General features: G+C 43.8%; 1 protein-coding gene across 2 annotated transcripts in view; it reads left to right on the top strand.

Annotated features, from left to right (window-relative positions):
• The window catches only part of LOC142803969 (monocarboxylate transporter 12-like), a 71737-nt gene that overhangs the window by 40453 nt on the left and 15290 nt on the right, over positions 1 to 15994 (top strand). For both annotated transcript variants that reach the window (XM_075890364.1, XM_075890363.1), the window contains exons 4-5: positions 3636 to 3745; positions 14328 to 14635. In XM_075890364.1, coding sequence (XP_075746479.1) covers positions 3690 to 3745; positions 14328 to 14635 — 364 coding nt within the window. In that variant the 5' untranslated portion in view covers positions 3636 to 3689. The remainder of the gene's footprint in view (positions 1 to 3635; positions 3746 to 14327; positions 14636 to 15994) is intronic.

The following is a 15994-nucleotide window of genomic DNA, read 5'->3' as shown; positions in this document are numbered from 1 at the left end:
ATGCGCTTCTACCTATGCCACAATTGTGCTTGCCAAGGACCATCCAGTCAGGACATATACCATTGTTGATTGCCTCAGAGCGCACATCCGGCTTGCTAGCCGTGTCCCCGACCAACACTTGGCCCAACACTTGGAAGACCACGTGCTACGTTTTTACACGTCATAGCCAAGCACCTAAACAGCATTCCATCAGGATATACGCCAGCTGCGAGGATGGCATGTCCTTTGTGGTGCCTCGACCAGCCGCAAGTACGTCTAGAAATTCCGGGAATCGAAAAGAAAAGCAATCACTCCAGAGTAGCATTGAAGCAAGCAACACTGATATTATTACATGAGTTGTACTAGGACCGAACGCAGATATACACTGATGGGTGCGTCTCGTCCAGCAGCTCATCAGGTGCCGTTGTAATTCCGGCTACAGCAATGACAATCAAATTTAAGTAGTCGCGTATGCCTACATCTATGGCATCAGAGCTTGTTGTTATAAGAGCCGCTTTACAACATGTCGTTCAAAAGCATCCAGGAAAGTGGGTCTTATTCTGCAGTTCAGAGAGAGCAGTTCAAAGTTTGCAGTTTGACATGCGTAAGAGGAATCGTGAGCAATTGATACAAAAATTGATTGCCACCACCAAGCTCTAGCGCAAGGGCATGATATTATATACCAGTGGCGGCCTGGGCATATCGTTATTACTGGAAATCAATTAGCCCATCATTCAGCCCATTTAGCTCATGAAGAATCACGTGTGGTACCGATTCGTCTATCAAGGATTCATGTGGCAAGACAACTTTACTTAATGGCTCGAGATTGTACACGCACGTTCTGCTCATCTACCAGCTTCCTAAGGTGTCTCTTATATGAACTGGATCATTCGCTCAAGCTACAGCTACCATCGCAACTTTGCCGCTCTGATGCGGCACTGTTATGCCGCCTTTGGTTGGGTGTTGCATTCTCAAAGGCGTACTCTTTTCGCATCGGTATGGTAGACGCCTATACATGCAACACCTGTGGAGCCGTAGAGTCCATCGAACTAGTCCTGTGCAGTTGCGCTTGCTACGACACGCAGCAATGCCAGCTCCGGATGGTTTTGAACCAACGGGACTCTATACCATTCTAAGTGCAAACTATTATGGGACCTTGGGCGTGTGCCTCAATTGCGCAGAAAGTGACTAAAGCGCTACTACAGTTTTTCAACACAACCAACCAACACAACAAACAGCCTGTCAACTGCGTGTGCTTCCCGAGAGTGCTCGTGATTGTGTGTATTTTTTACCTTTTTCCTATTTCTTGTCTCGCCTTCATTCCTTCCTCAGTGCAGAGTAGAGAACCAGACGTGCGTCTGGTTTACCTCCCTGCCTTTCGTTGCAACTGTATTTCTCTCTCTATTGGCACATACGACTCCAAGAATTTAGAGAAAACTTATGTTGCGATCTTCGTATTGGTATGCTGCACTTTGTATAATTATCCGAGTATTGAATTCATACTGCACATAAAGTATATTTTAAGCAAAAACATTTTTAGACCTTTCAAGTTGCTAAACCTTACAAGAAAAAATCCTAAATTCAACAAAAATAGTCGTTTTGACGATACTGAGACACAATTTGCACCATGTGGTGGCCTAATTAAACGTCACCTTTACACCTAAATCGGAACCAACTAAACCGTTCTTTTCATATAGCGAGTCTTATTACATTTTTTGTTTTAATAAAGAAACTAATTTTCAACTTTCATGAGCCTATCTTCCCATTTGGTCAATCCACAGGTGCTGCCTTAAAATTCCCTATTGCCATCAATGCGAAAGTTCAAAAATATTTTTCCCCAAAAATACATAAGGATAAGCTTTACCCTATAAAGAGAAGTGCACATTTGCTTGTGATTCAAGTATACTGGTGACTTTTAGTAGGAACGCCACATGGCGGAATTGCGTCTCAATATCTACATAAATGACATTTTTGCGCAATTTGTGAATTTTCCTCGTAAATACTAGCAGATTGAAAGGTCCAAAATAATTTTTTCTCAAAATGTACCTTCTGTGGAGTAGGTAATTTTGACTGAAATATTCATCCAATGTGCAGTAATGCAATAGAAAAATGCAAACATAACACATTTTCGCTAACTTCTACGAGGCCTATATGCTAGTACAATTGCAAAAAATATTACTAAGCTTCAAAAACCTTACACAAAAACATTTACTTAACATGTACATCAAGTTTGGTACAGCAAAACAGAGCAGAACATTTAAAATAACTTTTTCCACAAACAGCACCCAAACGACATTCCGTGAAGTTCAAAAGGCAGCCAGGTGACCCCTAATAGTTTTATCTCGGAAATATTGTACGTTTCACTGTTTTCAATGCAGTAAATCAGCCCAATGTTTTCGAATATTTTCGAGAAGGTCGCCAAATTCACTGGAACGTTCATTTACCAGATGGCATTCTATCATATTGGATAAATGCGGTGAAGCTACTTAGGCCCAAGCCTTGAAGTTGTAGCTATAGGCGCTTACAGACAGAGTGAAATGACCCATTATTCAGAGGGTATTCTATCATATTGGATCAATGCGGTGAAGCCACTTATGCCCATACCTGGGAGTTCTAGCTATAGGCGCTTACAGACACAGTTGGGACGTTATTTCAGCAGTGCTAGCCGAGAAACACTCTAAGAACGCTACTATCCAGCGTTCAATCCTACCTGCAATGCCGGAAAACCATGCTTTTGTTACCACTACAAGTTAATGCATGAACGTTACGCTTTGAATTTAAATCTGGGCTGTCTACGCTCAGAATTCTATTGTTATAAAACAGTTATATTGCTTTGTGGCATCAGTGGTGATATGAAGGTGCGAGATTGTACTCCGACCAGACCCCATTAACGCATCATGGGCACAAGAGTTGCATGCACTGGGAACTCCACCTGAGTAGCCGAGAGTTCGCAGTCTCTTTCGCTCTGTCTTCAATGAAGAAGTAAGTTCCGCGGCTAATTATGCCCGTGGTTAATTCTGCCCTACTCCCCCATGTAGCTGAAGAACTGTGTGGAGAGTAAGACAGTGTCTATGTTCTTGCAGTACTCCCTCTCATTCTCTAGGCGTGGAGCGGAAGTTCAAGGCTCTCCCCTCCTAGTTGTATAGCATGTTCCAGCGGTGTTTCGCCCCGCTGTGGTAGTCTAGTGGCTAAGGTACTCGGCTGCTGACCCGCACGTCGTGGGATGGAATCCAGCCAGTTGCGGCTGCATTTTCGATGGAGGCAAAATTGCTCTAGGCCACTGACTGCACGTTAAAGAACCCTAAGTAGTCGAAATTTCTGGAGCCCTCCACTACGGCGTCTTTCATAATCATATGTGGTTTAGAGACGTTAAACCCAACTAGCGAATCATCCAGTGGTGTTTACGTTTTGTTTTTCCCACTATGAGCAATGTATACATTTGGCTTTATACAGCATGTTGCGTGGGTACAATTTTACGGGTAGTGTCATTCTGAGACCAGCCAGTAACAAGTTTCATGAAAAGTTTTTTATCACTCAATGGCATCGAATTTCTTGAGTGTACCAATGTGATTTATTTGTATTCTTTCATATATTCATGCAGGGAAATGTTTTCTGTCCTTACGTTGAGATGTTCGTCACTTGACTTTAATTTGCAGAAAACGAAGATCTCCAACAGTGGTGGCAGAGTTGGGCATTTCTCGCAAGGAAGGATGGCAAATGATTTGAAGAAAGACGTAAAAGCCATTGGTAAACCCAGGATCGTCAAGTAAGACAACGAGCGTATGAAAATACTGGCGTTGTGGTTCTCATGTTGTACTTACGTGAAGATGATTCAAGGTTTAAATATAAGTGGCGACATTGCGACAGTCTCTAAGTGAGGATGTTTACACAGAGGAGAAATACAGAATTTTCTTCTTCGTAGCCCCCCCCCCCCCAAAAAAAAAAACATGCACGGCTTGCTAGACCACATCAGCGCAAATTAGCCTTGAGCACGCACCATATGTTACAGATAGCTTTAGGTGTGGTCAAATAAATTGTTACGCGATCATAGCATTCTGCAGCTTGATTCTGCGGCTATGCCATAGTAGCTAACTTTGTGTTGTCACAGTCTTACTAATACCATTGCTGTCGTCTTCTTATCAGGGTGCCCCGCCGCATTGGTCTAGTGGATAAGGTACTCTGCTGCTGACCCACAGGTCGCGGGATTGAATCCCGGCTGCGGTGGCTGCATTTGTGATGGAGGTGAAAATGATGTAGGCCCATGTGCTCAGATTTGGGCGCACGTTAAAGAACCCCAGGTGGTCTAAATTTCTGGAGCCCTCTAATACGGCGTCTCTCATAATCATATGGTGCTTTTGGGGCGTTAAACCCCACATATCGATTAATGAATCATATCAAAGCTTTCATCAATTACTGCACATCACGCAGCTGTCTACGGTTGTATTGAACGGACCCAAAGGTCTATTCACAGACACTCTCAAGACTGCTAACGGTCTTCTAAAAAGAGCTTTCTTCAAAAGATTTTGCATACCAGAAATTTCCTTTGCTTCAGATTTCTGAAACACATATTTTGGTTAAGACTTGGCGTAACGTGTTCAGCACTAAGACTTGGCGTAGTGTTCACCACTTTAAACAATATCGTTTTTGACCCTAGGCCATATAGCCGTGAGTACTCTTCATTGCAAAAGAAGTTGAGAAAGTACGTTTTTTCAATTCAATTTTATTTCAGTTCAATTTTATTTTCGGTGATAGTACTCAGCATTTCATAGCATGTTAATAGGCGTTGGAGACAATACTTAGGTTCAGCAGTAAGAGAATAAATCATAAGCTTAGGCAGGCGGAAGCCGAGCTGCTAAGAAGATCGGTGGCAAATGGGGCAACTGTTGGATGCATCACAGCGGTCGCTCTTTCAATAGCGGAAGACAAAGGGACGGACAGCATAAGTTACACTTGACGGAAGCTGACTTCAAGCTAACATATGTTCAAAAGCACTCACGCAATATGTACTCTTGCAATCGCAGTTACCTCACACAATAGTTTTCTAAAGTACGAAGAAACATATTAATATACGCGGCTGATTTCTCCATCACTGCAATCGGTATAACACGAAATACGTATACTTAAAAAGAAGTTGAATATTTACTGCGCATTGACATAACAGAGCTGCGCACTGTCTTTTGTGTTCAGTGTGGATGCACCAACGTGAATGCTTGGTGGCACATATCGATACAGACGACTGTTGCCATAATCAATGATTAAGCGAACCTTTGTGGTAGGCGTAGTAGTTAAGCGGGTGAAAGCATAATTGGAATAGGTGGTAAACAAGCCAGAATAGTGCCGCTCACTGGACGCAGAGCCTTAGTTAATGTCTGCCTCTCGCGGCATGTTAGGAACCTCAGGAAAGCTAAAGACTCAACGCACGTCGTGCTTACCTCTCACCCAGCCCCAATCTTTCAAGAAGCAATCTTGAGCGGTGTTTTCGCAGTGTTGTTGCAGCCAGGTGAGGCAAGCGTTCTTCGCTGAGCCAATCGTGGAGGCCACAATCGTCATGTATCGATTCACTTCACAGCTTCCAAACGGCAACACCGCCGCCAACCCTGTGCACTGCGAGACGAGAGTGCAATATATAGAGAAGGGTGGGAGAAAATGCGAAAGAAGTTTTCAAATAGTGAATAATAATTTTTATTCCACTCCTTACAATGAAACGTCAATGCATAAATTTTTCTTTGGGTAACATGTATGTGCTAAATAAATACTGCTATGTTACCACCATTAAAAATATTATTTTCCAAGAAATAAAAAAACGCTTCACGTGTCTAATTTTGCCCCAACCTGCGGGGGAAAACGAGACATTGTGAGAAAAATATATTCCTTAATTTTTTTCAATGAAAAAACCTAGCATTCACTTTTTGGTTCCTTAAGCAGTCTTTGAGAGCCAAGTCCTTGAAACCTACACATTGAATCTAGGTAGAACATGGTGTTGCGTTGCTTCAAAACTCCTTAAAAATCAAACACCTACAGTCTTTCTTTGTGCTAATGTTGTGTTTTGTTGAACGCTTGCACCCATTGAATAATTCAACAATTTGAGGCTAGGTATGTTTTCGTGTATCTTCTTCCCTCTTTTTACTCTTTCAATGCAATACTACTAAGGCGTTTCGTGGATTTCAACTTCGTCCACCGAACTTTTTGAGGCACCAAATATAAAGCTGTGCTGAACTCGTGATTTCTAGCGCTCATTTTTTCTCTATTAGGGCATTGGAGAAAAGGCGTTGAAACTCAGTCTAAAACGTGTTTGTCAGCCAAGAGCATCCAATCCAGCCAAGAGCATCCAATTATATGGATGCTCTTGGCTGGATTTTGCCGCTGACAGTGGCGTCCACGCTCACGCCGGCGTTGGCGTCGCTGTCACTCACCATGTATGAATACGTGTCTTTATACATGAAAACGCAAGAAAGAAAAAAAGCCGAAAAATTGCCCGCAGCTTCCCTCGGGGGAACACTGAGGAGGATGCGGACCATATAATTGGTTAACGGGGTGTTAAAGTGCGACTTACTTGGGTCGATGGCTAAATTGGTTAACGTGGTTGTGAAATGGGGTGTTAAATTGCGACTTACTTGGGTCGATGGCTAAATTGGTTAACGTGGTTGTAGGAGGGGGTGTTAAATGAGTGAACACGTACACAGGTATGCGAAAGGGCGGCACTGGTCGAAGGGACGTCGATCATTGTGTTTGTGGATTCGTTTGAATTCATTTCACCGCGACCTTGGACGTCGACGCGCCGTACAAACCAGCCGACGAGCGGCAACTGAGCGAGCGAGCGCCGACCTTGAGTATATATACAGCACGACGGCGCATGCACTGTCAGCTGTTGAATGTTCTCGAAGCGCGACGCCACATGCGCGTCCACTGGAGAATCACGAGAATTGTAGATGTCGAACGCGGTGTGTAGAGGAGGAAGGGTGCACAGATGGTGAAGGAGTGAAGCGCGCGCGGTGTGTAGAGGAGGAAGGAATGCACAGATGGTGGAAGAGTGGGCGACGGCGCGACGGCGCATGCGCGCGCGTCAGCTGTCGAATGTTCAAGAAGCGGTGTGGACGGCGCGGACGACGCAGACGGCGCACTACAAGGCGCGAGTATAAGATGCTCCGCATCTAAAAGACTCTGGTGCACGGACCACTGAGCCACTGAGCCACCGAGCAGCGCGTTCATAACCATTCAAACGGCAAGCAATTTATATCTACCTCTTACAACTGCTGATGCTCATCTCGGGAGTAATCATTGTGTTTTCAGCATTATCAGCAAGATTAGCATTATCAGCGCGCGGATCACTGAGCCACTGAGCTACCGAGCAGCACGTTCACAACCGTTCAAACGGCAAGCTATTTATATCTACCACTTACAACTGCTGATGGTCATCTCGGGAGGAATCATTGTGTCGCCCCGCCGCGGTGGTCTAGTGGCTAAGGTACTCGGCTGCTGACCCGCAGGTCGCGGGTTCAAATCCCGGCTGCGGCGGCTGCATTTCCGATGGAGGCGGAAATGTCGAGGCCCGTGTGCTCAGATTTGGGTGCACGTTAAAGAACCCCAGGTGGTCAAAATTTCCGGAGCCCTCCACTACGGCGTCTCTCATAATCATATGGTGGTTTTGGGACGTTAAACCCCACAAATCATCAATCAAGGAATCATTGTGTTTTCAGCATTATCAGCAAGATGGCGCAATGAGCACGCCTTGCCACATCGCCCAGCGGCGCGTGCTGTACTATCCTAGCGTACTTTGCCCGTTTATAAGAGGGGAGCGATGCTCCCTCGCGCGTCCTTATCGCGCTGTGGGAAGGAGAAGAAGATCGTACGTCTTGGCTGGCCTCGGGGTTTACCTGGAACGATTCTGAGATAGTTACCGGGCAAACAAAGGTCACTGCAATAATTTGCGTCTTTGCGAAAAGATCGCGCTTTTCAGACACAGCAAAGTAACGAATGAGACGCTTATTCGTGTGCATTTGTAACTGTGAGTACGTTTTGTGCGTCATTTGGGCATGAGAAACGCGGAACACGTTTCGATTTGATTTTCATTGTGCCCCTCAATTCGTTGATACCACGTTCATTGCTTTCGTTTTGCGGCAAAGCTGTGACTTTTCTCCTGTCGTTTTCTTTCGAGGAAGCTGCATATTGCACTCTCTTGTACGATAAAACACTCCTAATGAATCAAATGTAATATATATTCAGTGTAAGTTATTGGTTCGAGTATTACGATACACTCTAAGGTAATTGAATGCATTTTTGTTGTTTTGACCCTGTCACATGCAAGAAATAAAAAAAATCTGATTTGTTCGTGGTCACCAAACGAAGAGAACATTTCGTGTTAGGTAGTTCGTAGTTTGAAGTACGCACACAAATATTTACGTAGTGGTAATAACGCAGCAATAGCTCCACGCAGAGGTCAAAAAGTAGGCCAAGCAGAATTTTGCCCACTTTTGACGAGTGACGAACACACTGATTCCAGCCGCGTAATTTTTCTCGCTCGATTACTGTGAGTGATCGTTAACCTTTACAGATGAAAATGTAAACAAGAACCAGCACTTATCGATAAAGAAAATAAACAAATAAATGTTTTTTATTAGCTACTGAGGCTGCTAAAGTCAGAAGGTCGCATTTGGCTCCGCGTATAATATTACCTCCCCTAACTCTATATATTGCACGTTTGTAAAGCCAATTCAATATGTGACCGTAGCGCGGTTAGTTGCATTCCCGGCACCCCTTGTCCCGGATTAACAGGTCATTGTTTCTACATCTATTTATGAACATTAAGAGATGATAGTCTTTCTTCGGATACTCTAAACTGGAAAAATTGTTGCTTACAATTAACAGCACTTCAGGGAAGTACAACTGTTCGGTAGTAAAAAATGACTACTGTCGGAAGTATAAACAAGAGAGCATAACTCGATGTAACAGCATTACAATACAATCACAGACCACGAATCGCTGAAGGAAACAAAGAAAAGAGGAAACATGAAAAAACGCTAAGCTTGAATACAATCACCTATTATTTCAATGGAGGTCACGAAGGTCATGACCTTCGAACCTCGGAGGTCATGGGAACAAGCTCCTGTTTCGTACCATTACTGCTACATCACGTCAAGATCTCACGAAGCACCTCTTTTATTCATAAATGCCAGCTAGATGAGGCCGATTTAGCATATAGAAAGCGCTTTGTGGGTCACCACAGGTGGCCGCGGAAGAGAACAGGACTCAAACAGTGCGGCCGGCCGAGGATAATGGTATTTAGAATACAGTTGCTGCAATATACGCCAGCAATTTTCAAAGACAATGCTTTCTTGGGGACCTTGGATGAAAGAATTTGGTCTTTCTGTCTGTCTGTCTGTCTGTCTGTCTGTCTGTCTGTCTGTCTGTCTGTCTGTCTGTCTGTCTGTACAATTGTCTGTTTGTACGCCCTCAAACGATACCTCAAACGGCCGACTGCATCCGCAGCGCCCACCAATATTGCTCAATATTTAGCGTTCATACTTGTGTGATTGTCAAATAAAAAACAATCATTGCGCATATCTGAGGTACCATAAAAACACATCAATGTTTTGTATGTGTGCCTTTCTACTAGAGAAAGCACACACAAGTAATTGTAAGGACCGTAACGTTAAACACGCTGCGCTCACAGTGTAGCGCGATGCTCAAAAAGGGAAGTGTTGCCAACGCTTTGCTTAAACGACACGGTGGTAACACCTGTCCATCGCTTTTCTTTCTACACCTTATCGCTTCCGAGAGTGGCATGCACCTTTCTCCGCAGGTACGGAAGTCTTCCTTCGTTTTCGAAGATAACTGCCAGATGGCACTCGTGTCTAACGTGCCTCGATGCCCTCGTTCGCCTCCGCTGCACGCTCGAGGTACTCTAACGCAGCACCTCCAGAATACCATTCACCGATTTTCTTGCGTGGAACATCAAATAAATGTTTTGTTCACTCTCACTGGTGGGAAGACCATCGTCTTTCGACGACATTTGCAATGCAATATGCAGATCCGGGGTCAATTTTTTTTTTGTAATTTGATCGCGTTCACTTTTTCGGTGTCTTTCCTGTGATGGACATACGTCACTGAAGCCATGACGGACCCGGCATATGACACGTTCTTGTTAAACAAGGCTTTGTATTTACTTATCGGCTCCTGCGTCCATGTCGGCCGGCATAACTTTGTTTAGTTACGTCGCAATTCTTCAATATGTAAAAATAGCTGCAGAAGAAAAAGCAATGGGTTTTTGTCAAAATTGGGGTCATCATATGTTGTTTGTTAAATAAAATGTGAGGTGGACTGCTGAGATTGGGCACATGACAATATTGTGAAGGTTGTGGCTGTTGAAGGCGCGAATGCAAAAACAATGAAACGAACAAATGATCAGTTGTTGTCCCTTCAATCTTATTTTACCTGACGTACTCACTTGTTTCCCTGCTGCACCATCGACGTCACAAAATTACGATATGAGTATGAGACATGCCATAATAGCTAATTGCGTATTAATTTTAGCATCGTACAATGTCTTAGCAGAAAGCCGTCTATGGGCCTCAACCCTGTACAAGGTGTTTTGCCTAAAACACTAGAATAAAACTCATCCTCAGCGTTACGCGTCTCTATTTATCACAGTGCTGTTCTGAGCCAAAAAGCGCAGTATATATTTTTTTCCTCCTATTCACCAAGTTAGGCTATTGAAGAAATAGCTTAGTGAACTTTTTAAATGGTGCCTCTTGAGGAAAACTTTCAATACTCGTAGCTCTTATTGAGAAATGGTAAAAGTTTTATTTTGCGGTAATATATTCAAAATTGCTAATTTACTTCCAGCCTTTGTTTAAAGTGCGCGAAATTTTAAGAAACTACCTAGTGCTTGCCCCTGACGGGCGCCATTTTTTGTGCTCTCAACTGTAAGTTCAAGAAATTATCAAAGAATTGGCAGATGAAGGTTCCTTCGTGGACGACTGCGATGAACGTTAGGCGTCGGTAAGAACTCCTTGTTGAAAAAGAAAAAAATCAATAAAAAAGAGACCGCCACATGTGAATGCGATACGATACCGGATGTAGCATTCGTCACTGTGCTGGCGCTTTTTTAAAAGGCAGTAGTGTTTCTTGAGATTGATTGATTTATGGGGTTTAACGTCCCAAAATCACCATATGATTATGAGAGACGCCGTAGTGGTGGGCTCCGGAAATTTCGACCACCTGGGGTTCTTTAACGTGCACCCGAATCTGAAGTTGTTTCTTGAGATATTTGAACACAGAAATTTTGGTCTGGCTGTTTTTGTTTGTTTGTCGGTAACTTGATTCGGCCACCAAGCGCAAGTGCAAGCCCTTGCTCTACGCCCAGCAATCTTAATCTGGTGCTGCTGTTCTTGAACATTGTTGATTAAAAATGAAATAGTGCGCATATGTGTGGCCTAATATGAGTACGTAACATTAGGTAGTTGTTTTCCTAAATTTAAAATGCACAGATGCGTCACTCTAAAAATTTTTGTGCTTCATAAACTGCACTGAGAATGCAATGCTATGCACGAAAAAGCCGGTGTTTCCTACGCTTCGCTCAAACAATATGATGCTGCTGCCCACCAGTGGCTCTGCATTGCACGCAAGCTTTAGTTTTGCGACTTTACTGCCAGCTGGCGTCCATATCTCACGCAGCGCCTCCAGACAGAAGACTGGCATCTTTCGAAGACAATTAGCAGTGAAGCACAGAAAGGTGGCCAACGTTTGTTTTTTGTTTTTTTTATTTTCAGGTAAACAATAAGTATGATGGAGGTGGAGAGGGTGACATGTTTATCATTGCCCCCCCCCCCTCAGAAAAAACTGCCGACGCTGCGAGCAATGCTGCCTACAATCTCGGATCCCATTCGTGCTCTGCCACAGCTTTTTTGTCAAAGTTATTTTTTTACTTCTTTTTTTAAATGGTACCATCCACCCGTCACCTATTGTACATAGCAGTCGCCGATAGCCTGTTCAGGAGAACTTCGTGTGTGGGCAGTCTTCGATAATTCTTTGAAGTTACATTTGACGGCATGAAGCAGAGTAAAAAGGGCGTAAGGCAAACAGACACGATCTTTCGAATGCTAATAGAGGTGTCCATGCTACATAACTGCTACAGAAGCTGTTTACAGGAGGCGTTCAGCGCCGTAGACTCGGGAGAGTTAGGAATAAGAGTCAATGCAGGGTACGTTAGTAACCTGCGATTTGCTACAGCATTGCCATGATGAGTTACTCAATGGAACAATTATAGCTATAGTTACTGAGCTGGACACGGAAAGCAGAGGAGTAGGTTTGAAAATATTATGCATAAAGCTAATGTAATGTGCAATAGTTCCGGCAGAAACAGACATCGAAAGTTGTAAAAGAATATGTCTACTTAGGAAAGGCAGTAACCGCGGAGCTGAACAATCAGAGTGAACTAGCTAGAATAATAAGGATTGGGTGGATCGCAATCGACAAGCATATTCTCCAAGCATGAATGGTAATCATCTACCACTAACTCTCAAGAGGAAGGCATATAACTGCTGCATCATGCGGGAACTTGCCTACAGAGCAGAAGCCTGAAGGCTTGCATGAACGGTTCAGCTTAAATTGAGGACGACGCAGGGAATTATGGCCACGAAAATGATAGGTTTAACCTGGAGAGACAAGAAGAGAGCAGAGTGGATCAGGGAACAAACCGCGCTTAAGGATATCATAATTGAAATCAAGACAAAGAAATGGACATGGGCTGGGCTCATAGCACGTAAGCAGGACAACTGAAGGTCATTAAGAATAGCAGTCTGGGTTGCCAGAAAATGCTAAGGCACGAGGGAGATACATGAAGTTAGGTGGGCTGATAAGACGAAAAAATTTGAGGGAATAATGCGGCAGGAGAAGCACTAGACTAAGTTGATTGGCGGATCATGGCAGAGGCCTGTGCCCTGCATTGGACGCAGTCAGGCTGATGAGGATGATAGAGAGCACGAAAAACACCACAATTTAGACAGCAATCACCTGGGATTTTCAGGAATCGTGCGAACTCTAAACAAAGGTGGAAAAAAATTGGCAGCCTAGTTATCTTACTGCATTTTGATAGTTTTATATACCTTGTTACGCACTACAAGCTTTGTCTTGATAATTTTTTTTGTAAACCCGGTACTTAAAAAGTTACTCAAACATTTTTTTAATTGCCAATCTTAGTGCGTCAAGAAAAGGTTTTGACATGGCCTATATGACCTTGAACAAAACTTCGCTAAGTGTATACGCGTAGCCCTCATGTGTAATTTTTTATTGCTTCATGATTTTAACTAAAACATCTTGTTTGAACGTAGCTACATTTTCCGGCAAGTGATCCCAATGCTATGGTCGTATGTGTGATATACATTTCGTAATCACCACCGAATATTGCACTACTTAATAGGACTGCCAAGCACCATTTAAGCGCGATCAGAAAACACAGCCGATAGGTAGTCTAGGACAATGATAACACTAAAGCCAGGCGTTAGAGTACCACACGTGGTCTGAAGTTTACAATAGGATTCTCTAAATCGGCTAGAAATCGTTCCCTCTTTTTTTATACAGATGATGTCACATACCCAAATGAGTGCGCCGTATACCCATGCTCACGAGCACTGGCTGATTTGAGCATCGCGAGCTGATAGTTCTTACGGCCGCCTCGGGAGGCTGTCACTTGGTCGCACGCTCACGCGCAATCACACTGAAAATAAGGCGCACGTTCAAACAAACAAACAAAAAATTTAGAAGTCATGACTTGCTGATGACTTATTTGCTTTCCCACTGCCACGCCTTCTTGATTAGCTTCCAAGTAGCTGGAAGGGAGGAGAGGGAAGCTAAATAAAACTTGCAACAAATCTCTGGAACTCTGCTCTTAAATCATCGATTCGCAAAAAAATTTTGTGGGGAAATATTCCTGAGGAAATAATCTTTTAATGAAACCTTCAAACAGTTACTGTAAAAAGTATCGCAGGGTCCACGAATTGGGAGCGATTCGGCTTGTTCGTGTTATTGCACGAAAACTCATTTACACTACTTTAAATATTGATGAAGCAACAAAGAAACATTTGTGGCCTATGCTAGTATAAGGCGCCTGTTTCGAATTGCGTAGAAGAGTTCAACCATCTCATGCGAGAATGACGCTATAGTACCTCTACTGAAAACGAATGAACACGAGTTTTTTTACGCTGTACACCCAACAATTTCTTCCCTACGTGTTCCCAAACTTCAGCCCAGGCCGCCCTATTCTTTAAAAGGAAGGTAGAATTTCTTCATTCGTTCATCCATTACTTCATTATAGCTATCACTAACTTATTCGTTTGTTATTCAACTGCCAGGGTTGATCTCTACGAAGAACCACACGAAGCTACGGGCGAAGGCTTCTGCAAGGCACCGCGGCTGAGCTTCGTGGAGTGCAGTTGTCCTGATGCAAGCGTACTCGGAAGGCAGAAGAAAGGTGGTGAAGCGGCAGGCATAGACAAGTGCTGGTGGGTTGTCGTGCTTGCCTTCCTTGTGACGACCATGGAGTCCGCAACCAGCCGATGCTCTGGGTTCCTCTACGTGGGAATCATAGAACAGATGAACGTTGATCGTGGCCTGGCCTCATGGCCGGTAAACCTCGTCACCTCTGTGAACGACTTCGGGGGTAAGCACGTTTATATCGGTAGCGTGATAGTAATACCAAGCATGTGGCACATTCTTAGCTGCTGATAATAATGTGCTCCCTCCATAGACAAAGTGACTGTGGCTCTAGACACAACAAAACAGATCTAACAGAAAAGTAACGTTTCGTAACAGACACACTTAAAAGCAATGATCGAGGGGTCCTTTCACATTTATGACAACTTACGTATGGAAAATAAGGACACACGCAAACTGATGACATAATTGTCAATGACGTTTAAAAGAGCAAGTTCCTATGTCTCTACTGATTCAAATGTCCTTATTTCTATTTCCCACTTCTTCCTATGTGAATGTGATGTAGCGGAATGTCATTCATTGACATTGCGCCACAGAAGTATAGAATGAGGCCACTCGTCAAAATACAATATTTGTGTAATGAGCGTGTAAAAGGCTAACCCATTTGAAGCACTTTGTCATAGTTAATTACTATCAGCCGCAAATAATAATTTCAGCGGAAGGCAGGGAATTTACCCAGAATTGTAGCATCCGGTTTGCAGCCCCGCACTAAGGCGAGACGGAATGGAGAAAAAAGGTGATAAGGAAAGCGAAGAAAAAAGCACACGCGCAAAAACAAAAGAAAACGTGGGGTGCGCAATACCAAATTCAATAGAACACTGCTACGCAAGTGTTGCCTGACGGACGCAATGTGGGCTCTTCACTGATTCGCAAAAAGAAGAATTCAGGTGTAGTGTGCACTCCGCAACTGCAGTTGCAGTAGGCATTTACGATAGTTCGAAGGGCCGCACAGTCGTTCGTTTTCTTACAGCCAGATGGAGAGAGTCTCCAACTTGCTGTAAAAAAACGAACAATTGTGCGGCCTTTCGAAATATCGTAAATGCTTACTGCAACTGCAGCAGCGCAATAGAGACATACACCAAGATCCCAAGCCATGCTGGCCGTTCACAAAAGCAGGTTAAGTGATGACATTCTATACTTGAATCCCACGCTCGAACATCTTTGAAGTTTCAATACGGTAGTGACGATATGGGCATCCTCGACAGATTGTCGGCGTCACCCTCATGTCCCACATATGTATATTGTGACGGGGGCATGACGCTGGCATAGGTAGAGATGACTTGTAGAAAGAAAACTGGGGCCGAATTCACAAAGCTTTCCCTTTGGCTAAGCATTTCCTTAGCCGAAACTTCTCTTATCTGGAGGGATTACTATAGCGCGGGTATGAGTTTAACTTATTCGGCACTTAAGAGGGCAAGGAGGACACACGATAGCCGATGAAACGACAAAAAAAGAAAGAAGTGTGTGCCGATAATATCAAGGTAGCACGCAAAGCGTCTAGCATCGAGAGTATACGATGATAGCC

The sequence above is a fragment of the Rhipicephalus microplus genome, chromosome 3 (assembly GCF_043290135.1).
Source record: "Rhipicephalus microplus isolate Deutch F79 chromosome 3, USDA_Rmic, whole genome shotgun sequence".
NCBI classification, from domain to species: domain Eukaryota; kingdom Metazoa; phylum Arthropoda; class Arachnida; order Ixodida; family Ixodidae; genus Rhipicephalus; species Rhipicephalus microplus.
This window is presented reverse-complemented; position numbering and strand designations above follow the sequence as displayed.